This window comes from Neophocaena asiaeorientalis, unplaced genomic scaffold (assembly GCF_003031525.2).
Source record: "Neophocaena asiaeorientalis asiaeorientalis breed wild unplaced genomic scaffold, Neophocaena_asiaeorientalis_V1.1 scaffold329, whole genome shotgun sequence".
In the NCBI taxonomy this organism is placed as follows: domain Eukaryota; kingdom Metazoa; phylum Chordata; class Mammalia; order Artiodactyla; family Phocoenidae; genus Neophocaena; species Neophocaena asiaeorientalis.
The window spans coordinates 255,470-280,788 of NW_020175082.1; the positions used below are offsets into that span (position 1 = coordinate 255,470).

Here is a 25,319-nt window from a genome sequence, read left to right on the forward strand (position 1 = left end):
CAAGTTTCTGCATCCTCGGATTCAACCAACTGTGGATCATGTAGTACTGTAGTATGTATTTATTGAAAAAAAATCCTCGTAGAAATGGACCTGCACAGTTCAAATCTGTGTTTTCCAAGGTCATCTATACTAATTTTGGTAGCTAGAAGTGAGGTGCAGCCATAAGAAACTCCTAAAAGTGTAGGGTGACTTTAAAATTATGGAATGGATAGAGATGGGAGAATTTTGAAGAACATATAGGAAGAACTTAGATTTCTTTATACAATCTTGATGAGCTGAAAAACCATCCACTTACTCAAATGGCAAAATACTCTGCAATGAAGAAGGTCAGTGTACTCTAGAGAAAAGGTTGAGGATGTGACTCTGTAACTTGTGTTAAAACTTCAGAGTGATCTAAAAATCAAAATATTCAGTTGTAGGAAAGGCTCTTTGAAGATATTAAGTATGTGGCCCGTAGGTCGCCTCAGTTATCTTAGCAGAAGTCAGAAATAGAGATAGGGTGCTCTAACAATGATCTGCGGAGTAGCTTCTCGTCTCATGAAGTGAATCCCCATGACATACACAAGAGACCCACAAAGATCTTGAGCATTTTATGCCAGCAGAAACGCTGCAAGGTTAGACTGAAAGAGAAAGTGTGAATGAACTAAAAGAAGGCTCTTGGACCACCTCTGCAATTCTACTGGCAGGAAACAGGCTGATAAAATAGCCAACAACAGTCTCTTGCTACATTTCATAAAAGGAGGGAAATGATCCAGAGGTTAGAGCTACAAATCATGGAAAACTAATAAAGTTTGCACAGATGGATTTCAAAATTTCTTTGGACTGGTGACTCCATTTTACCTTACATTTTCCCCCTTTTTGATCCAGAATGTCTATAACTATGTCTGACCCAGTATTGTATGGCTAGGACAGATAATTTGGTGTTTTACAGACGTCCCTGATAGGAAGAACTGTGATCCATGGTACATTACATCCTGAGCCTTAACCACACCTGATTTAGATGATGAGAATTGGAAATTTGGAGTTGATAAGATTTAGATATACTTAAATATAATACATTGGTTACCAGGCACTGAAGTAGATGCTGAGAGTACTTAGATGAATTTATCATCTTTCTTACCTTCAAGTATGTTATAAAAGCTGAGCTTTTAAGTATTCTATATATACCACATCTTCTTTATCCACATGTCTATTTACAGGACAGTTAGGTTGCTTCCATATCTTGGATTTTGTAAATAATTATACAATTTGTGCATATATCTTTTTGAATTAGTGATTTTGTATTCTTTGGATAAAACCACAAGTGAAATTTCTGGATCATTTGGTAGTTCTATTTTTAATTTTTGAGGAACCTCCACACAGTTTGCATAGTGGCTTCACCAAATTACAGTCCCAGCAACAGTGCAGAAGATTTCCCTTTTCTCACATCCCCATCAACAATTCTTATTTGTTGTCTTTTTAATGATAGCCATTCTGACAGGTGTGAGGTGCTATCTCACTGAGTTTTAGATTTGCACTTCCTTAATGATTAATGATGTTGAGTGTGTTTTCATATGCTTATTGGCCATCTGTATGTCTTCTTTAGAAAAATGTCTGTTCATGTCCTCTACCCATTTTTTGACCAGGCTGTTTGCTTTTATTGATGTTGAGTTGTATGACTTCTTTATATATTTTGTATATTAAGGTCTTATGAGGTATATTGTGTGCTAATATTTTCTCCCATTCAGTAGGCTGTCTTTTTATTTGATGACAGTTTATGTTGCTATGCAAAAGCTTTTCAGTTTCATGTAGTCCCACCTGTTTATTTTTGCTTTTGTGTCACTTGCCTGAGGAGACAGATCCAAAAAAAAATGTTGTTAAGATGGGTGTCAAAGATTGTACTGCCTATGTTTTCTTCTATAAGGTTTATGGTTTCAGGTTTTAAATTTCAGTCTTTATTCCATTTGAGTGTATTTTTGTTAATGGTGTGACTAAGTAGTCCAGATTTATTCTTTTGCTGTCTAGTTTTCTCAACACTTTTATTGAAGAATCTGTATTTTCCCCATTGTGTGTTCTTGCCTCCTTTGTCATAGATTAATTGAGCATATAAATATGGGTTTATTTCTGGGCTTGCTATTTATTTCCATTGATCTATGTTCTGTTCCATTGATCTGTTTTTGTGCCAGTACTACTGTTTTATTTACTGTAGCTTTGTAGTGTATTTGAAATCAGGGAGCATGATACCTCTGCTTTGTTCTTACTTCTCAAGGTTGTTTTGGCTATTTGGAATCTTTTGTTTGTCCATATAAATTTTGGCATTATTTATTTTAGTTCTCTGAAAAATGCCATTGGTATTTTGATAGGGATTGCAATGAATCTGTAGATTGCCTTGGGAATTATGGTCAGTCACTTTAGCAATATAAATTCTTCCAAACCATAAGCACAGTATATCTTTCCATTTGTTTGCATCATCTTCAATTTCTTTCCTCAGTGTCTTATAGTTTTCAGAGCACAAGTCTTTTACCTCCTTGGTTAGTTTTATCCCTAGGTATTTTTATTTTTGATGCACTTGTCAGTGTGATTGTTTTCTTAATTTCTTTTTCTAATAGTTTGTTCTGCATATTAATTTTATATCTTGCAGTTTTACTGAATTCATTTATTAGTTCTAGCAGATTTCTGATGGCATCTTTAGGATTTTCTATATACAATATCATGTCATCTACAACAGAGGTAGTTTTACTTCTTCCTTTCCAGGTTGGATTACTTTACTTGTTTCCTTCTCTGGTTGCTATGGCTAAGAACTTCCAATACTGTGTTGAATAAAAGTGGCAAAGTGAGCATCCTCGTCTTGTTCCTAATATTGAAGAAATTGCTTTTAGCTTTTACCACTATGTATTATGTTGGCTGTGTGTTTGTCATATATGGCCTTTATTATTTTGAGTTATATTGCCTCTATACCCACTTATTGAGAGTTTTTTATCATAAATGGATGTTTTTCTCTGGTCAGATGCTTTTTCTTTATCTATTGAGATGATCACATGATTTTTATTCTTCAATTTGTTAATGTGGTGTGCCACATTGGTTGATTTGCAGATATTGAACCATCCTTGCATCCTTGGGGTAAATCCTGATCAAGGGGTATGATCCTTTTAATGTATTTTTGAATTAGCTTTCCTAATATTTTGTTGAGGATTTTGGTTCATCAGTGATATTGGCATGTAATTTTCTTTTTTTGTGGTGTCTTTGTCTGACTTTGGAATCAGGGTGATTCCAGACTCAAAGATGGATTTTGAAGTATGCTTTCCTGTTCAATTTTTGGAATAGATTGAGAGATAGGTGTTAACTTCTCTAAATGTTTGGTAGAATTCACCTGTGAAGCCATCTCATCTTAGACATTTGTTTGTTGGGAATTTTTTTGATCACTGATTCAATTTCATTACTGGTAATCAGTCTGTCCATTTCTTCTATTTTTCCTGATTTAGTCTAGGGAGATTTTACATTTCTAGAAATTTATCTATCTCTTCTAGGTTGGCCATGTTATCAGTATACAAGTTTTTTGGTAATATTCCCATATGATCCTTTGTATTTTTGTGCTGTTGGTTGTAACTTGTCTTCTTTTATTTCTCAACTTATGTATTTACGCTGTCTCTCTTTTCTTCTTGATGAGTGTGGTTAAAAGTTTATCAGTTTTATCTTTTCATAGATTCAGGCTTTAACTTCATTGACCTTTCCATTATTTTTTTAATCTCTATTTCATTTATTTTTTTCTCTGATCTTTATTTATTTTTCCTTCTATGAACTCTGGGTTTTGTTTGCTCTTTGTTTTATAGTTGCTTATGTGTAAAGTTAGATTGTTTATTTGAGATTTTTCTTGTTTTATGAGGTAGGCTTGTATCACTGTAAACTTCCTTCTTACAACTGCTTTTACTGGGTCCCATAGATTTTGGAATGTTGTGTTCCCATTTTTATTTATCTCCAGGTGCTTTTTGATTAACTCTTTTGTGTCTTCAGTGAACCATTTGTTGTTTAGTAGCATGATGTTTAGACTCCACATGTTTATTTTTTTTCCAGGTTTTTTTTTGTAGTTGATTTCTAGTTTCATGACCTGGTGGTTGGAGAAGATGCTTGATATAATTTCAGTCTTCTTAAATTTGTGTTCCATCCTGGTTAATGTGCACCTAAAAAGAACACATATTCTGTTACTTTGAATGTAATGATCTATATATATCTATTTAGTCAATTGGGTCCAGTGTGTCATTTAAGGATAATATTTCCTTTTTCATTTTCTATCTGGATTTTCTTTCCATTATTGTAAGTGGGGTGTTAAAGTCCCCTACCATCATTGTGTTACTTGCAGTTTTTCCCTTTATGTCTGTTAATATTTGTTTATTGTATGTAGGTGCTCCTATGTTTGGTACATATATATTTCCAATTATTATATCTTCTTGATGTATTTATTTCTTTATCATTATGTAATATCTTTCTTTGTCTCTTGTTACTGTTTTGTTTTAAATTCTATTTTGTCTGATATAAGTATTTAACTCCAGCTTTTTTTTTAATGTCCATTTGCATGGAATACCTATTTCCATTTCATCACTTTCAATCTCTATGTGTTTAGATCTGAAGTGAGTCTCTTGTAGGTAGCATATATATATATATATATATATATATGGATTTTTATCCATTCAGCCACTCTGTCTTTTGATGGGAGCATTCAGTCCATTTCAATTTAATTTAATTATTTTTTCTTCCTGTTTTATTGAGATATAATTGACATACAGCACTATATAAGTTTAAGGTGTACAGCATAATGATTTGACTTATATACATCACGAAATGTTATCGCAATAAATTTCATGAATATCCAACATCATTATAGATATAAAATTAAAGGAATGGAAAAAATAATGTTTTTATTGTGATAAGAACTCAGGATTTTCTCTCTTAACAAGTTTCATATATAGCATAGAGCAGTGTTAATTATATTCATCACATTGTATATTAAATTGCTAGTAGTTATTTATCCTGTACCTGGAAGTTTTGATTGCTTTCATTCAAGTCCCCATTCCTTCATTCCTCACCTCTGGTAACCACAATTCTGACCTCTTTTTCTATGAGTTTATTTGTTTGTTTTTGAAGTATAACTGACTTACAACATTATGTTAGTTCCTGTTATACAACATAGTTTTTTGGTATTTCTATACATTTCAAAATGATCCCCTTGAAAAGTCTAGTTATGATATATCACTATACAAGGATATTACATAGCTATTTACTATATTCACTACAGTGTACACAGTAATTTATATATTTATGTGGTAATTTTAAGTTGCTGATCTCTTAAGTTCAAACACATTTTAACAAGGCTGCATTTTTACTCCCTGCCAAAAGTTTACTGTTTTGGACATCATAGTTTACATCTTTTTGTTTTATCTCTTTAACTACTTGCTGCAGTTAAGATGATTTTACTACGTTTGTCTTTTAACCTTTCTACTAGCTTTGTACATAGCTGATTTACAACCTTTATTACATGTTTCCCTTTGCCAATGAGATTTTTCCTTTCATAATTTTCATGTTTCCTGTTGTGGCCTTTTCTTTTTCGCTTAGAGAAGTCCCTTAACATTTCTTGTAAATCTGGTGTGGTGGTGCTGAAATCTTTTAGCTTTTGCTTCTTTGTAAGACTTTTGATCTCTCCATCAAATCTGAATGAAAGCCTTGCCCGGTAGAGTATTCTTGGTCGTAGGTTTTTCCCGTTCATCACTTTAAACATAGTGTGCCACTCCCTTGTGGCCTGCAGAGTTTCTGCCGAAAAGTTAGCTGATAGCCTATGGGAGTTCCCTTGTAAGTAACTTGTTGCTTTTCCCTTGCTTCTCCTAAGATTCTCTCTTTATCTTTAATTTTTGCCATTTTATTTACTGTGTGTCTCAGTGTGGTCCTTTTTGTGTTAATCCTGTTTGAGACTCTGTGCTTCCTATTCCTGGACATCTGTTTCCTTTTCCAGGTTAGAGAAGTTTTCAGCTAGTATGTCTTCATATATGTTCTCTGCCCCTTTCTTTCTCTCTTCTCCTTCTGGGACTCCTATATTGTGAATGTTAGTATGCTTAGTGTTGTTTCAGAGGTATCTTAAACTATCCTCATTTTCTCATTTTTAAATTCTTTTTTATTTTAATCTGTTATTCCCACTATTCTGTCTTCCAGTTTGCTGATCCATTCCTCTGTATCATGTAATCTACTGTTGATTACTTCTAGTGTATTTTTTATTTCAGTTACTGTTTTCTTCATCTCTGTTTGACTCTTCTTTATATTTTCTCTTTGTTTAAAACTTCTAAATTCTCACTCTGTTCATCCAGTCTTCTCCCTAGTTCTTTGAACATCTTTACAATTATTACCTTGAATACTCTATAAGGTAGATTGCCTATCTCTACTTCACTAAGTTCTTCTTTTGGAGTTTTTATCTTGTTCCTTCATTTGGAAGATATTCCTCTATTCCTTGTTTTGTTTAATTTGATGGTTTTATTTTTTTGTATCTAGTAAGTTGGTTACCTTTCCCGACCTTGGAGATGTGGCCCTTAATAGTAGATGTCCTTTGTGTCCCAGCATCACTCTCTCCCCTCTGGTCACCAGAGCTATATGCTTTAGGGATGCCCATTATTTGATCTGTGTGGGTCCTTCTGGTGTAGAAGACTGATTACTGTGGGTGGTCTGGTAGGTGTTGGTGATCCCTGGTCTGGTTGATTGCCAGGCCCTGCCTTGTGTGGATGCTGCCAGCCACTGGCTGGTATTGCTGGGTCACAAGACTGCAGGTTGCTGGGCCCTGGAGGGTTCCTGGGCTATTGTTGGCCCACTGGTGGGTGTGGCCATTTCCTGATACGGCTGCCTGTGGGGCCCGTGGTCCCTCAAGCTGGTGTTGTTATGCTGGTGAGTGGGGCTTGATTCTGGGACAACTGGCTGAGGGGTCCAAGGTGTCTCAGAGCTGGTTTTGGCCTGATGGACCTGGTTTTGGGTGGTGCTGGAGCCCAGGGGTTCCCGGGACTAGTTCCAACTCACAGGTGTGTGGGGCCGGGTTCTCTGTTCTCTCACTGCAGGTGTCTGGGGGGTCTCAGAGCTGGAGTTGTCCTGCTGGTGAGCAAGGCTGGGGCCCATGGTGTCCCGGAGCTGATGCCCACCTGTTGGTGTATAGGCTGTGTCCTGGTACTGGAGGTTACATGGCTTTGGTAGTCCTAGGGCTGGTTTCTTCCTGCTCCTGGTTGGGTCTGAGAGCCAAGAATCCCAGGGCTGGTGCCTGCCCCCTGGTGGGTGATGTCAGGTTCTGCAGCAAATGCTACTCCACTGGTGGGCAGAACTGAGTCACAGCATCTTTGGCTGCGGGGCTCTGGAGGGATCCAGTATTGTTATTTCAGTACACTGGATGGTGGGGCTGGGGCACAGGGCATCCTGAGTCTGGTGCCTACTCACTGGTGGGTGAGGCTGGTCCCAGGACTAGTGCTGGCCTACTGGTGGGCAGAGTTGGCTCCCAGTGTCTCTGGCTTACAGGGCCCTGGGGTTCCCAGGGCTAGGGTCAGTGCACTGATGTTTGTGGATGAGCCTTAGACCATCTGATGGACACAGCCATATCCCAAGGTGGCTGTGGACTCAGGAGGGTCTTAATGCAGCCTGCCTGCTTCTGAGTGTCTGCCTGGGCAGTTACTTGCCCCAAGGCATCCCAGTACTGGTGTCTAAAGGCTGGTAGCCCAGCCAGGTGCCAGCACTAAGAAGCTTGAGGGAGGATTCCAAAATTGTCCTTGCCAGCACCAGTGTCTACACGGTACAATGAGCCCTCCAAAATGGCTGTCACTAGTGTTCATATCCTCAAGTTGATCTCCTACTGCCTCCTGCCTCTCTGGGAGGCTCTCCAACATCAGCAGGTGGGTCTGACCCAGGCTCCTTTGAAATTACTCCTTCTGCCTAGGGTCCCAGAGCATGTGAGATCTTATATGTGCCCCTCAAGAGTGGATTCTCTGTTTCCCCCAGCCCTCCAGCTCTCTTGAAAGCAAGCCTCACTGGCCTTTAAGTCAAAGCATTTTGGGGACTCATCTTCCCATGCAGGACCCTGGGCTCTAGAGCCCAATGTGGGGTTCACTAGCTCCTTGAGGAGAAATTCTGTGATTACAATTATCCGTCCTTTTGTGGTTTGCCAACCTGGGGCTATGGATCCTGACAATACCACATCTTTACCATCCCACCCATTTCTCTGTGGTTCCCTCCTAACATCTCTGGTTTTAGAAGATCTCCTCTGCCAGTCTTCTGGCCATTCTCATCAATAGCCACTCTGCAAATTGTTGCAACCTTGGTGTACCCATGGGAGGATTTGAGCTCAGCATCTTTATACTTAGCCATCTTGGCCACTCCCACATTTAAAGTAATTATTTAAATAATTACTTTAAATAATTATTTATTTAAAATAAATAAGTTATTTACTGATAGGTATGAAACTCTTGCCATTTTGTTTCTTGCTTTCTGGTTGTTTCTATCCTTTTTTTGTTCCTTCCTTCTTCTTTTGCTCACTTCCCTTCTGATTTGATGACTATGCTTAAGGTTATATTTGGATTCATTTCTGTTATTTGTGTATGTATTTATCATAATCTTTCGGTTTTTAGTTACCATGAAGTTCATGTATAACTCTCTCTCTCTCCCCTTCTCCCTCTCTCTATATGATATTTTAGGCTGATAACCTCTTAAGTTTGAACATGTCCTAATAAATCTGCATATTTACTCCTTCACACACACACCCATGTTTAATGTTTTTGGAGTCATATTTTACATCACTTTGTTTTGTGTATCCTTTAACTACTTCTTGTGGATATAGATGATTATACTTTTTTTGTTTTTTAACCTTCCTACTAACTTTATAAATGCTTGATCTCCTTACTAGTGTCTGTGTCCCCAGGGTGAGTTGCATTTGCCCGCTGCCTCTCTGGGAGGGTCTCCAAGATCAGCAAATGGATCTGACCTAGGTTCCTTCCAAATTATTGCCTTTGTGCTGGGACTTGGACCTTGTGAGATTTTGCACTTACCCTTTAAGAGTCTCTTGTTTCCTACAGCCCTCTGACTCTCCCATATTCTAGCCCTGTTGGCCTTCAAAACCAGACATTCTGGGAGCTTGTCTTCCCAGTGTACGACCCCTGGGTTGGGAGCCTTATGTAGGGGTTAGACCACTCACTCCTTGGGAAGGACCTCTGCAGTTGTGATTATTTTCCCATCTGTGGGTCACATGCACAGTGGTATGTGTCTTGACTATGCTATGTCTTTGCCCTTCATATCCATCTTATTGTGGTTCTTTCTTTATATCTTTAGTTGTGGAAAATCATTTTTGCTAGTATCAGGTTATTCTCGTAGATAGTTGCTGTGTAAATAGTTGTAATTTTGGTGTGCCCATGGGAGGAGGTGAGCTCAGGGTCTTCCTACTCTGCCATCTTGGCCACATTTCTCCATTTTCCCCCTTTTGAATCAGGGTATGTTATTTTTTTCCATTGGGTTGTAGACTTGTTTATATTAACCTTTATCACATACCCTGGATATTAATCCTTTATTAGATGTATGATTTGCAAATACATCATTCCATCCCATAGGTTGCCTTTTTCACTCTATTTATTATGTTCTATGAGTTACAAAGCTTCTTAGGTTTGATGTAATCCCATTTGTCTATTTTTGGTGTACTTTTGTGTCATGTCCAAGAAATCAGTCAAGACCAATGTCATGAAGTTTTTCCCCTATGTTTTTCTCTATGTTTTATAATTTTAGGCCTTTTGTTTAAGTCTTTAATCTATTTTGAGTTGATTTTTATGTATGGTGTAAAATAAAGGTCCAACTTCATTCTTTTCTATGAGGTTATACAGTTTTCCCCACACTACTTGTTGTAGAAAGTGTACTTCCCTCATTGAATGTCATTGGTTGGGATACTTTTTGAAGATCACTTGACCATATATGTTAGGGTTTATTTCTCAGATTTCTGTTGTATTTCATATGCCTATTTGTCAGTTGTTATGCCAGTACCATATTGTTTTGATTACTATAGTTTTGTAGTATGTTTTGGAATCAGGAAATGTGAGTCCTCTAACTTTGTTCTTTTTCAAAATTGTTTTGGCTATTCAAAGTCCCTTGAGATTTCATGAATTTTTGGATGAATTTTACAGTTTATTTCTTTAAAAATTTTCCAGGGGGATTTTGATAGAGATTATGTTGAATCTGTAGATTGCTTTGGTTGTATGAAAATCTTAACATGTCTCTTGCAAGCCATGAACACAGAATATATTTCTGTTTATGTGTCTTCCTTAATTTCTTCCAGCAATGTTTTATAGTTTTCAGTGTAAAAGTCTTTCACCTCCTTGGTAACTTTTATTCTTAATTTTTAAACTATTTTAATGCTATTGTAAGTTGAATTTTTCTTAATTTGTGTTTTGGTTTGTTCATTATTAGTATATAGAAACACAACTTATTTTTTTCTTCTTTTTTTTAAACACAACTTATTTTTATGTTGACTTTTTATCCTGCAACTTTGCTGTAGTTGTTTATTAGTTCTAACAGATTTTTTTTTAATGTGTACTCTTTGTGCATATAAGATTATGTCATTTGCAAACAGAAGTAGTTTTACTTCTTCCTTTTCAATTTGGATGCCTTTTACTTTTTTTTTTTTTTTCCCTAATTGCTCTGGCTAGAACTTCCATTGTGGTGTTGAATAGAGGTAGCCAGGGTGGGTATCTTTCCTTTTCATGATCTTAGAGGAAAAGCTTTCAATCTTTTATCATTGTGTATGAAGTTACTTGTGTGCTTTTCATAAATGGTTATTATTATGTTGATGTAATTACCTTTTATTCCTAGTTTGCTGAGTGTTTTTATCATGAAAGGGTGTTGAATCTTGTCAAATGCTTTTTCTGCATCAATTGAGATAATCACATGGTTTTGTTTTTATTCTGTTACTGTGATATATTAAATTTATTTTAATGCCTGAGCCATCCTGGCATTCCAGGAATAAATCGCACTTGGTCATGGTGTATAATCCTATTGATGTGCTGTTGAATTCAGTTTGCTTGTGTTTTGCTTAGGACTTTTGCATTAATATTCATCAGGGATATTGGTCTGTAGTTTTCTTGTGTTGTCTTTGTCTGATTTTGGTATCAGGATAATGCTGGCTTTATAGAATGAACTTGGAAATGCCCCCCCCCCGCCCAAACCCTTTTCAATTTATTGGAAGAGTTAGAGGAAAATTAATGTTAATTCATCTTTAAATGTTTGAGAGAATTCTTCAGTGAAGCCATTTGGTCCTAGGCCTTTTTTTGCTGACAGGTGTTTGGTTACTGATTTAGTCTCCTTACTAGTTATTGGTCTGTTCAGATTTTGCATTTCTTCATGATTCAGTCTTGGCAAATCATGTGTTTCTAGGAATTTATACATTTATTCTGGGCTATCCAGTTTGTTGGCCTAAAATTATTCATAGTATTCTCTTAAAATCTTTTTTTATATCTGTGGCATTCATTGTAATGGCCCTTCTTTTGTTTCTGATTTTATTTATTTGAGTTTTCTCTTTTTTTCTTAGTCTCATGAAGGGTTTTTCAATTTTGTTGATCTCTTTAAAAAGTCAACTCTTTTATTGAATTTTTGGTATTTTTATATTCTCTGTTTCCTTTATTTCTGCTCCAATCTTTATTATTTATTTCCTTCTGCTAGCTTTGAGTTTACTTTTTTTTTGTGCTTTTCTGGGTTTTTTTAGTTCTTTGAGGTATAAAGTTAGGTTGTTGATTTATAGTCTCTTTTTACTTTTTTTTATACATGCATTTTCAACTGTAAACTTCCCTCTTGGCACTGCTTTCACTGCATCCCATATGTTTTGGTATGTTGTGTTTTCATTTTCATTTGTTTCAAGGTATTTTCTAATTTCTCTTGTGACTTTTTCTTTGACCCATTGGTTGTTTAAGAGTGTGCTGTTTAATTTCTACATAATTTGTATATTTTCTAATTTTCCTTCCACTAGTTATTTCTTAGTTTTTTCCAGTGTTATTGGAAAATATACTTTATAGAATTTCAAGCTTCTTAAATTTGTTAAGATTTGTTTTGTGGTTTAACATGTGGCCTCTCCTGGAGAATGTTCTGTGTACACTTGAGAAGAATGTGTGTTCTGTGGTTGTTGAGTGGACTGTGCTGTAAATGTCTGTTAGGTGCAGTTGGTCTGTAGTATTGTTCAAGTCCTCTATTTCTTTATTGATCTTCTGTTCAGTTCTATATTGTGAACGTAGAGTATTGATGTTTCCTACTATTATTGTATTGATATATTATCTTTTTTATTGCACTGCTGGATTTTTGTTTAATACCATTTTGTTCATATATTTGCATATAAAATACTAAACTAATACCATCCGATTAGTGAGGGAAGTAAGATCCCAGAAGCCGTGTGGCACTCCCTCCCCCGCAAAAAAAAAAAAGTAGAAATCACTGAGACGAAAGATGGTCCTTGACTTGTTGGTAGAGTGAGTTTTACAGGTGAAGTCAGAGTGAAATAAAACATCTGTTATGATTTCAGGATCCAAAAGGGTGGCCCTATTGATAAGTGGCAGAAATGATGAAATAAGAGACTTAACAGTGGCTGCATTTTATGATGATTATTGTGTTGTAATTAATGTTTGAAATTATTGTAGGACCTATATAGAGCCACTAGAAAATGGAAGGCTTCATGATTGGAATTCATAATCAGATCAATTTCTATTAATGGAGAGCAGGCATAGCAGCCTGAGATCAGTTAGGAATAAGAAAACTGCAGTAAGCCAAGCAACAGTGTAAAAATATGAAGTTACTAAAGGCAGTGGAGAAGTGGTAATTGAGAAGTAGTAAGAGATATGTAAAAATATTACAGTTAGGAAAAAACTCAACTGTAACAATCAACAAAAGGCAAAACAAACCAAATCAAACCAAAACAAACCACCCAGTCTCTCAGAGGCCATTTTTTGTTCATGTGCTCAGTTCTGGAAAGGATTACTCATTTCTAATAATACTCGAATAATATCTTTGTTTGGGAGATGGGTTCTATTATTCTTTCTCTGTGCCACAAAAATAGGAGAATACAATTATAGGAAACTTTTCAAAATTGGTTTGAGGGGTAAATTTCTATTTTGATATAATTTCAATTGTACAGAATATTTACTAGATTATTACCAGAAACTCTTTTATGCCCTTTACCCAGAATGTTTACTTTCAACAGATGTTAACTTTGTCATATTGCTTTATCATTTTTTCCCCACTTCCCTCCCTCTCATCCACCACTCTCATATTCCAGTTTTATATTTTTTTTCAGAACCATCTGAGAGTAATTTTGAAACGTTGTCAGAGACATTGTGCCCCCTTTCCTCTACATACTTGAGTGTGTATTTCTTTTTTTAACATTAATTTTCATTGGAGTATAGTTGATTTACAACATTGTGTTAGTTTCTGCTGTACAGCAAAGTGAATCAGTTAAGTGTATATATATATATATATATCTCCACTCTTTTTTAGATTCTTTTCCCATATACATTTCCATTACAGAGTATTGAGTGAGTTCCCTGTGCTATACAGCAGGTTCTTAATAGTTGTGTTATATATACAGTAGTGTGCATATGTCAATCCCAATCTACCAATTTATCCCTTCCCCCTTTTCCCCCCTTCGTAACCATATGCTTTTTTCTACATATTTGACTCTATTTCTGTTTTATAAATAAGTCCATTTGTACCATTTTTTTATATTCCACATATAGGTGATATTTGTCTTTGTCTGACCTACTTCACTCAGTATGACAACCTGTAGGTCCATCCATGGTGCTGCAAATGGCATTTTTTCATTCTTTTTTATGGCTAATATCCCACTGTATATATGTACCACACCTTCTTTATCCACTCATCCATTGATGGACATTTAGGTTGCTTCCGTGTCTTGGCTATTATAAATAGTCCTGCAATGAACATTGGGGTGCATGTATCTTTTCAAATTATGGTCTTCTCCAGATATATGCTCAAGGACTGGGATTGTTGGATCATATGGTAGCTCTATTTTTACTTTTTTAAGGAACCTCCATACTGTTCTCCATAGTGACTCTACCAATTTGCATTCCTACCAACAGTGTAAGAGGGTTTCCTTTCCTCCACACCCTCTCTAGCATTTATTGTTTATAGATTTTTTGGTGGTGGCCATTCTAACTGGTGTGAGGTGATACCTAACTGTAATTTTGATTTGCATTTCTCTAATAATTAGTGATGTAGAGCATCTTTTCATGTGTTTTTTGGCCATCTGTATGTCTTCTTTGGAGAAATGTGTAGATCTTCCACCCAATTTTTTTTTTTTTTTTTTTTTCTGTATGCGGGCCTCTCACTGTTGTGGCCTCTCCCATTGTGGAGCACAGGCTCCGGACACGCAGACTCAGTGGCCATGGCTCACAGGCCTAGCCGCTCCAAGGCATGTGGAATCTTCCCGGATCGGGGCACGAACCTGTGTCCCCTGCATCAGCAGGTGGACTCTCAACCACTGTGCCACCAGGGAAGCCCCTCCACCTAATTTTGATTGGGCTGTTTGTTTATTTGATATTGAGCTGCATGAGCTGTTTGTGTATTTGGAGATTAATCTCTTGTCAGTCACTTCATTTTCTTTCTTTGATACATCTCTTAGAGCAGCCATCCCCAACCTTTTTGGTACCAGGTGCCGGTTTCCTGGAAGACAGTTTTTCCATGGACAGTGGGGGTGATGGTTCAGGCTCTAATGCAAGCAATGGGGAGTGATGGGTAGGGCAGATGAAGCTTCAGTTTCTCACCCACTACTCTCCCCTTGCTGTGGGGCCCAGTTCCTAACAGGCCACGGGCCAGTACCAGCCCACAGCCTGGGGGTTGGAGACCCCTGTCCTAGAGTAATGAAAATAAAAGTAAACAAATGGGACCTAATTAAACTTTAAAGCTTTTGAACAGCAAAGGAAACCATAAACAAAGTGAATGTGTATTTCTTAATAAGGGTGTTCTCTTACAGAATCATAATATGATAATCAAAATTAGGAAACTTTACATTGAAGTTATCTAATCCACACTCCATATTCAAAGTTCAAAAGTTGTCCCAATTTTTGTAGCTCTATATCCCCAGTCTAAAACTTAATCAAAAATTTTACATTGAATTTAGTTGTCCTAATTTTTAGTCTCTTTTAACCTAGAATAGTTACTCATATTTTCTTTGTCTTTTTATGCCTTGCCTTGTTTTTAATAAGAACTTTAGATTTACAGAAAAATTGTGAAAATCCTACAGAGAATTTTGTATATCCCTCACCCAGTTTCCTCTACCATTAATATCTTAGGTTAACGTGGTATATTTGAAAAAACTAGTATAACAATGTTGATACAACTACTAAACTACAGACTTTACTTGAATTTCACTTGTTTTTCCACTACTGTCATTTTTCTATATCAGAATTCACTTCAGGATACCTCTTTGCATTTAGTCATCCTATCTTCTAGTATCCTCTGTTATGTGACAATTTTTAAGTCCTTCCATGATTTGGATGACTTTGGCCATTTTGAGAAGTACTAGTCAGATATTTTGTAGAATGTTCTTCAAATTGGGGTTGTTCGATATTTTTCTCATGCTTAGATTGGTGTTACAGGTTTGGAGGGGAAGACTACAGTGGTGAAATGCCCTTCTTATTACATCATATCAGTGGTACATGATATCAATGTGACTTATCACTGGTGATTGTTAACATTGATCACTGACCAATGTGGTACTTACCAGGTTAAAATTGCTCAACATAATGATGTATCTGTCCTTTTGTTGTATGGTTAGTTCTTTATATATTTTGGAACTACAATGTTAGATGCATATAGTATTGAGATTATTGTATCTTCCTAATTAATTGAACCTTTTATTATTACACAGTAATGATTTCTGGCAGTCTTTTTTAAATTTAAAATTTATATGTTTGCTATTAATGTAGGTACACTGGTTTCCATTAGGGTTAGTTTTTTTTTTTTTTTCCTTTAGTGTATCTTTCCATTCTTTTCTTTTGAATATTCTAAATTCTTAAATTCTAGTGTCTGTTGTAAATAGCTATGTATGAATTTTATTTTTTATACAGAATGACAGTCTTTGTTTCTAATCTGTAGTGTTTAGTTCATTAACATGTACTTTTGTAACTGTTGCTCTGGATTTATTTCGATCACTTATTTAGTGCTTCTCTTGTGCTTCACACTTTTTTTTCTTTAGTTTCTTTTGAATTGGTTATATTTTTAAAACACCATTTCACAATCTTTCTTTTCTAACCTTTAGATTACAAAGTCCTTAAAAATTGTAGTTTCCTAGGAATTTCTGAATTTACCTAATTTATCAAATTCTATTTACTTTAAAGAATCTTTTACTTTCCTCCTTAAAATCTTTAAGATTTTAACTTAAATTCTCACCCTCCTGAACAGTGCTATCATTATTATTTGTATTTTTTATTTTAGTTTATTACATTACTATTATTGATTTTCTTATCAATAATATTCATTAAGATTTTAAGTCAATATTTATTAAGGTTTTTCATATTTACCACTTCCCTTATTGTTTCTTCATTCATCTCATGTTTGATCATTCTCCTTAAGTTTGAAGTCCATCCTTTAGAAATTCCTCAAGAAAATGTGCTTGGCTGTAAATTCACTCAATTCTATTTTGTTTTAAAATACCTGTCGTTCATACTTGTTCTTAAAAGAGATATACTATATAAAATCCTAGAGTGATAGTTACTTTCTTTCAAAATCATTCAAGATATTTTTTCAATTGTCTTATAGCTTCCAATGTTCCTTCTGAGTAGTCAGCTCTTAATTTAACATTCTTATCTTTGTAGGTCATCTGTCTTTTCTCTCTGGCTCCTTTGAAAATATGCCATTTTAGCTCTGGTGTTTTGACATGTCCTTAATATGTGTATAGGTATAAATGTACTTTTATTTATGCTGCTTGAAATTCATTGGACTTTTTGAATCTGGAAATTGATGTTTCTCAACAGTTCTAGCAGTTTCCTGGCCATTCTCTCTTCAAATATTGCATCTCCTCTATTCATTTTTTCTTCTCCTTCTGGACCTCTGCTTAGATGTACATTAAAACTTTTACCTTTTCCCTCCATGTCATTAAACCTCTTTGCAATTTTTCCCATATCAGCCTCTCCATGCTGCGTTAGTGATAAATTCTTTATATCCATCTTTCAGTTCACTAATTCTTCTGCTGTGTATAATCTGCTGTTAAATCCATCTACAGTCTCTACATTATTTCTAGAAGTCCTATTTTTTCTCCATGTATTCTTGATTATTTTATAGTTCTTTGCTAGTTCCTCATATTTCCATTCTTCTCTATATATTACGTATATTATGCATACTTACATTGTGTATATTATGCATAATATTTTTTGGGTTCTATGTCTGTGTTAGATTCTGCAGCCTGCTTTTTCTGGAGACTTTAAAACATGGTACATTTTTTCTTTAGGGTTTTGAGATATTTTAGAATAAGCTCATACATATTTTTAAACTTTTAATGTGATAGTATTTTGAGATTTAGTTTGAAGGCAAATTCTTCCAGAGAGATTTTGTACTTACCAACTAACTGTGATCACTTGAATTAAGCTGAATTCTTGGTTTGAAGTTTGTAATTGCCTAGGTAGTTAAAATTAAGGCAACAAGCCTGGTTAAGGTCTAAATTATTAGGATACATTTTTTCTCTTTCATTAATCACCACATTTTAGGGCATGGATTTATTTTGTGGGTCCCTCCAAAGTAAACGTTTATATCTAATTTATGCTACATTCAGGCAATATAGTCATTGTGATCTAAGCTTTATGCTATGAGTTGTTTATTTATTGAATTCTCCACCTTGTGAGTACTCCCTCACATTTTATTTTTTTTTTTGGTCTCTCATCTTTATGCTCTAAGGATCCATAAATTAATACAACCATTATGGAGAACAGTATGGAAGTTCCTTAAAAAGCTAAAAATAGAACTACCATATGATCCAGCAATCCCACTACTGGGCATATACCATGAGAAAACCATAATTCAAAGAGGGACATATACCACAATGTTCACTGCAGCTCTATTTACAATAGCCAGGACATGGAACCAACCTAAATGTCCATTGACAGATGAATGGATAAGGAAGATGTGGCACATATATGCAATGGAATATTACTCAGCCATAAAAAGAAACAAAACTGAGTTATTTGTAGTGAGGTGGATGGACCTGGAGTCTGTCATACAGAGTGAAGTCAGAAAGAGAAAAACAAGTACCGTATGCTAACACACATATATATAGAATCTAAAAAACAAACCAAAAAAATGGTACTGATGAACCTAGTGGCAGGGCAGGAATAAAGATGTAGGCATAGAGAAAGAACTTGGGAACACAGTAGGTGGAGGGGGAAGCTGCAGTGAAGTGAGAGTAGCATTGACATATATACACTACTGAATGTAAAATGGTTAGCTAGTGGGAAGCAGCAGCATAGCACAGGGAGATCAGCTTGGTGCTTTGCAATGACCTAGAGATGTGGGATAGGGATGGTGGGAGGGAGGCTCAAGTGGGAGGGGTTATGAGGATATATGTATCCATATGGCTGATTCACTTTGTTATACAACGGAAACTAACGCAGTATTGTGAAGCAATTATACTCCAATAAAAAACTATTAAAAAAAAAAGCCCAAGATTAAACTCTCCAGCGTTTACCTCTGTTTGTCTTTCTGGCTTTCCATCTTCAGTTTCTAATTGGTTCTTACTTTTCTTGCCAGGTTATTGGAGCATTTATAAATATGTTTTGCAAATTTTATTCAGTATTTTAAATTATTTTCAGGTAGATGCTCAGTCAGGGTGTTTTAGCTTGCTGTAATGCTGAAAGTGTAAATCTTGTGATTCACAAATAGAAAAAAAGAAGAAGAAAGTACAGCTGGATTAGAAAAATTAACTGATTACTGACAATGGAGGGATGCTAAAAATGATGTATGTATTTTCTTCAAATGACAGTTATTATCTGCATTGCCACCTGCAGTTGGTGCATATGCAAGTTCTCCCAACACAACCGGTACTGGAGAGTGTCATCTCTTTCAATGACTGATAACTTAAGACATGTAAAATTGCACCCCATTGTTATTTCAGTAAGAATCTTCTTTTTTATTGTGACCAGTCTACTAAATGCTTATCCACTTATTAAATTTTGTCTTGCATTAAAAAAAAGATGTGTTTAATATTCTATGAAAAAACATGCAAAGATAAATTAATTGATCTCTTAGTCATAAAGACCTGAAGAAAATGTCACATACAAATTGGCATAGATTATTGGAGTTGAATCATATTCTTGAGGACAAAAACACTTGTTTGGCTCTAATTCCACAATTTGTAGTTCCTAGGAAAAACAGAAGAGTCTGAGCTATGATTAGTGATAGGACAAAAGAAGCATGAAGTATACCTTTAGAGCATTAGGATTACTCTTTGGAAGCTTCTCTTGGACTTGTCTCTGTATTCCCTCAGGTAAAGCAGGAAACCATGCACATACCTTGCATTATCCTAGTGCACTTTGCTCTTGGTGTCAGCTGGAAGCTATATGAGCATAAATATGGCATAGACGTTTAGAAAGAAAATTGGGTGGAAGTTTTGCTTTGCTTAATTTTGCTTACGTATTATATGTTTTCCTAATATATTGAATGCCTGTTATGTATAGATATTTAAATCTGTCGGTTTACCAGAGGTTTATAACATGAATTTTGCTCTTATAGAGCTTATAATCAACTTGGGGAAAGAAGGGTAAAAAATATGTGCTTGTAACAATTTAGTAATAATTAAATGCTAAACCTGTGGTACTGACTTTAATGTCAATAGGAGCACAGAAAAGGCCAAGTTTTGTGTAAGGTTGACTGGGATAAGTGTTCCTGGAACAAGTAAAACTTCCTCTGGGGATGTAGAAAGTTTGGGGCAGAATAGGGAAGAGTTTAACACACTATGGTATGCCAAGGTGTGGGAATTGGCACAGAGCAAAAATAAGCCCAAATAAATAACCATGTTGATGAAAGAAGAAAGAAATATTGAAAACCAAGATTAGGAATACGTTTTAATCACATAATAGAAATCTTAGAAGTCATGGGAGAATATTTTATATTATAGATACTACATTATATTATATTAATTACATATGATAGTGTGAAGCTATTGAAGATTCTTGGGCAAAGGACTGACATGTTGAAAGTGCTCAAAGTTTAGCTTTATCAATAAATGTGGATCTATAGGATAAACTCAAATTTGAAACTAGGAATATATTTTGTTAGAGCCCACCTATTAGTAGTATGCTTTTTGTTTGGTTATATAAAAATAAAATATGTATTTAATATTCATTTATATTATATACTATTAATATAAAATATCATTGTATTTAAGTATGCTCTTTGTTGTTTTAGAGGAATTCCAGGGAAGAAATGTGGTACAATCATCCTTACAGCAGAGGAATTAAACTGTTGCAGAGTAAGTAAATATTTCTTTGAATGAAAAAGTATTTCCAATACTTCTTTGAAATGATAATTCTCAAACTATACTTAAATGATTTTTCTTGAGTAGTTTTAGCAAAAGATAATTAAAACTATATTATATAATTCTAAATTCATAAGCTATCATTTTAGATACTTAGTACTTTAACCAGAGAGACTACATTCTATCGTCCAAATAGGATAATCAGTTATTTTAACAGTCTTTTTAATGAATAGAAATTATTAAAATAAAACCTAATGGTAATGTCATTTGGGGGGGCATTAATATAAGGAATTGTCAATTGTATCAACCAATTCAGTTCTTGCAAAAATTTGAAGATTTTATGTGTGATCCTGAAGGAATATTTCTAGTCACTTGACTGTAACCATTTTGCGTAACATACTTGTTTTTCTGTATTTCTAATTGAATAAATTCAATATTCATATATGGTCTCATGTTTTCTTAGCTTGGGAAGCTCGCATTTGTAGAAATAACCAGCTACCACTCCAGCTAAGAGTATAGTGACATAGAGTGCATATTCATTAATCTTAGAAAACTGCTATTTTTAGTTGTGATTTGGTGATCTAATCATCTTTCATACTTCTCGTCTCTGAATTTGTATATGTATATGGTAATCTGTGTTTGTATAATGAGGGAGGAAAGAGAAAAAGAAGTTCAAGGTCAGTAAGATGCATGTTCTTTATTGTGACATTAACATGCTATTCTGTCAAAATCTTGATATTAAGATTATTTTGTATACATATGCTAATGAAGAAATTATTATGAGTTCTAATTCAAAATAGAACCAAGGTATCAAGGTCATAGATTGAGTATTGCCAGGCTGCATCTTAAACATCTTCTGCTTTCAATTCTGTTGTTTTGCCTGGAGGAACAAGAAAATTATAAAGCTTCCATGCAAATGAAGTAGAATATGTTACTTAGTGATCCAGAGGCATTTTCATTATTCTTTATACTAATAAAGTTTTAAAAACATCTGGCATTATCTTTTAATATTACTTATTAATAGTATTAATATTATTTACATATTTCTCACACTTAGAAATTATATATCTAATATTTTTAAATTGTTTAGAATCTTGATCTAACTTCACTTATGTATCGTACATTCTGATTCTTAGCTACAGACACTGATAATCAACATCATTAAAATAATCATTGAAATAATATTATTATGCTAGTATAGTAGAAGAGACGAGTGTGTTCAAAGCAATGATCATAGTTAACTTCAGACAATGCCTTTTAAATGTGCATTTTATGGTACTTTAAAAATATCATGCATTATCACTTAGAATTTGGAAAGAAGTAATTTTATTTCAATTTGACATTATACAAATTGACACTTATTTTCTTGAAAACACATTACCATTTGTTAGCTTGAGCATAAACTTTGGAATCAGGACACCTAAATTTCAGTATTATCTCTTTCACTATTCAGCTGAGTGAAATTTTTTGGAGCTTTAATTTCTGCATTTGTCAACAGCTAAAAGTCTTTATACAGGCATACCTCATTTTATTGTGCTTCACATATATTGCATGTTTTACAAATTGAAGGCCTGTGGCAGCCCTCTGGTGAAGAAGCCTATCAGCACCATTTTTCCAACAGCATTGCTCACTTCTAGTCTCTGTGTCACATTTTGCTAATTTTTGTACACTATCAAATTTTTTCATGATTATTACATTTGTTATGGTGATCTGTGATCAGTGATCTTTCATGTTACTATTGCAATTGTGTTTGGGCACTACAAAATTAATAAATGTGTGTGTGCTGACTGTTGCACCAACTAGCCATTCCCCTGTCTCTTTCCCTCTGCTCAGACGTCCTTATCCTCTGAAATGCAGCAATATAGAAATTAGGCCAATTAATATCTCTATAATGGCCTCTAAGCATTTAAGTGAAAGGAATATTCACACATCTCTCACTTTAAATCAAAAGCTAGAAACGATTAAGCTTACTGAGAAAGGCATGTGGAAAGCCAAGCTGAGATAGGCTGAAAGCTAGGCCTCTTGGGCCAAACAGTTAGTCAAGGTTGTGAAGGCAAAGGAAAAGTTCTTGAAGAAAATTTCACATTCTACTCCAGTGGACACACATATGATAAGAAAGCAAAACATCCTTATTGCTGATACGGAGAAAGTTGTAATGGTCGGGATAGAAGATCAAACCAGCCACAACATTCCCTTAAGCCAAAGCCTAATCCAGAGGAGGGCCCTAGCTCTCTTAAATCCTATGAAGGCTAAGAGAGGTGAGGAAGCTTCAGAAGAAAAGTTCAAAGCTAGCAGAGGTTGGTTCATTAGGTTTAAGGAAAGAAACTCTGTCCATAACATAAAAGTAGTACAGGTGAATCAGCAGGTGCTTATATAGAGAGAAGTTGCAGCAAGTTATCCAGATGTGCCAACTAAGATAATTAGTGAAGGTCACTGCACTAAATAACAGGTTTTCAATGTACATGAAATAGCCTTATATTGGAAGGAGACACAATCTAGGACTTTCATGGCTAGAGAGGAGAAATCAGAGCCTTGCTTCAAAGTTTCAAAGGGCAGGCAGACTCTCTTTGCTTGCAGCTAGTGACTTTAAGGTGAAGCCAATGTTTATTTACCATTTAGAAAATCCTTGGGCCGCTGAGAATTATGTTAAATTTGCTCTGCCTGTGCTGTATAAATGGAACAACAAAGCCTGGATTATATCACATGTTTACAGCATGGTTTACTGAATATTTTAAGCCCACTGGTGAGACCTACTGCTCAGAGAAAAATGATTCCTTTCAAAATATTACTACAAAGCTACAGTAAACAAGACTGTATGGTACTGGCACAGTAACAGAAATATAGATCAATGGTACAGGATAGAAAGCCCAGAGATAAGCCCACACACATATGGTCACCTAATTTATGACAAAGGAGGCAAGAACATACAATGGAGAAAAGACAGCCTCTTTAATAAGCAGTGCTGGGAAAAGTGGACAGCTACATGTAAAAGAATGAAATGAGAACACTACCTAACAGCATACACAAAAATAAACTCAAAATGGATTAAAGACCTAAATGTAAGACCAGACACTATAAAACACTTAGAGGAAAATCACTCTTTGACATAAACCACAGCGAGATCTTTTTTGACCCACCTCCTAGAGTAATGAAAATAAAAACAAAAACAAATGGGACCTAATTAAACTTAAAAGCTTTTGCACAGAAAAGGAAACCATAAACAAGATGAAAAGGCAACCCTCAGAGTGGGAGAAAATATTTACAAACAAAGCAACAGACAAAGGATTAATCTCCAAAATATACAAACAGCTCGTGGAGCTCAATATCAAAAGAACAAACAACCCAATTAAAAATTAGGCGGAAGACCTAAATAGACATTTCACCAAAGAAGACATACAGATGGCCAAGAGGAACATGAAAAGATGCTCATCACTGATTATTATTAGGGAAATGCAAATCAAAACTACAATGAGGTATTACACTGGTCAGAATGGCCATCATCAAAAAATCTAGAAGTAATAAATGCTGGAGAGGGTGTGGAGAAAAGGGAACCCTCCTGCACTGTTGGTGAGAATGTAAATTGATACAGCCACTGTGAAGAACAGTAAGGAGGTTCCTTAGAAAATTAAAAATAGAACTACCATATGACCCAGCAATCCCACTACTGGGCATATACTCTGAGAAAACCATAATTCAAATAGAGACATCTACCCCAGTGTTCACTGCAGCACTATTTACAATAGCCAGGACATGGAAACAACCTAAATGTCCAACAACAGATGAATGGGTAAAGAAGATGCAGCACATATATACAATGGAATATTACTCGGCCATAAAAAGGAATTAAATCAGGTCATTTGTAGAGACATAGATGGACCTAGAGTCTGTCATACAGAGTGAAGTAAGCCAGAAAAAAACCCCAAATATCATATATTAACACATATATGTGGAATCTAGAAAAATGGTACAGCTGAACCTATTTGCAGGGCAGGAACAGAGACATAGATGTAGAGAACAGACATGTGGACATGGGGGGAAGGGGAGGATGGGACCAATTGGGAGACTAGGATTGACATATATGCACTACCATGTGTAAAATAGATAGCTAGAGAGAACATGCTGTAAAGCACAGGAAGCTCAGCTCAGTGCTCTGTGACGACCTAGATGGGTGGGATGGGGGTGGGGCATGGGAGGGAGGTCCAAGAATGACAGGATATAGGTATACATATAGTTGATTCACTTTATTGTACAGCAGAAACTAACACAACATTGCAAAGCAATTATACTCCAATACAAAAATAAGTTAAAAACACAAAACAAAACAAAAACAAAAATATTATTGCTCATTGACAATGCACCTGGTCACACAAGAGCTCTGATGGAGATGTACAAGATTGATGTTGCTTTCATGCTTGCTAACACAACACTCATTCTTCAACCTGAGGCTCAAGGAGTAAATTCAACTTTCAAGTTTGTTATTTAAGAAATAATACATTTCCTAAAGCCACAGCTGCCACAGATAGTGATTTCTCTGATGGATCTGGGCAACGTCAATTGAAAACCTTCTGGAAAGGATTCACCGTTCTAGATGACGTTAAGAACATTCGTGGGGAGAAGCCCAAATATCGACATTAACAGGAGTTTGGAAGAAGTTGATTCCAAACCTCACAGATGGATGACTTTGAGGGGTTTAAGACTCCAGTGGAGGAAGTAACTGCTGATGTTGTGGAAATGGCAATAGAATTAGAAGAGTAAGTGGAGCCTGAAGATGTGACTGAATTGCTGCAATCTCATGATAAGACTTAAACGGATGACGGGTTGCATCTTATGG

The 25,319-nt window shown here is 35.4% G+C and overlaps 1 protein-coding gene across 4 annotated transcripts in view; it reads left to right on the top strand.

Annotated features, from left to right (window-relative positions):
• CPNE8 (copine 8) overlaps positions 1 to 25,319 on the top strand; it is a 303,498-nt gene that overhangs the window by 131,760 nt on the left and 146,419 nt on the right. For all 4 annotated transcript variants that reach the window (XM_024764161.1, XM_024764160.1, XM_024764162.1 and 1 more), the window contains one exon: positions 20,419 to 20,482. In XM_024764161.1, the coding sequence (XP_024619929.1) occupies positions 20,419 to 20,482 (64 nt within the window). The remainder of the gene's footprint in view (positions 1 to 20,418; positions 20,483 to 25,319) is intronic.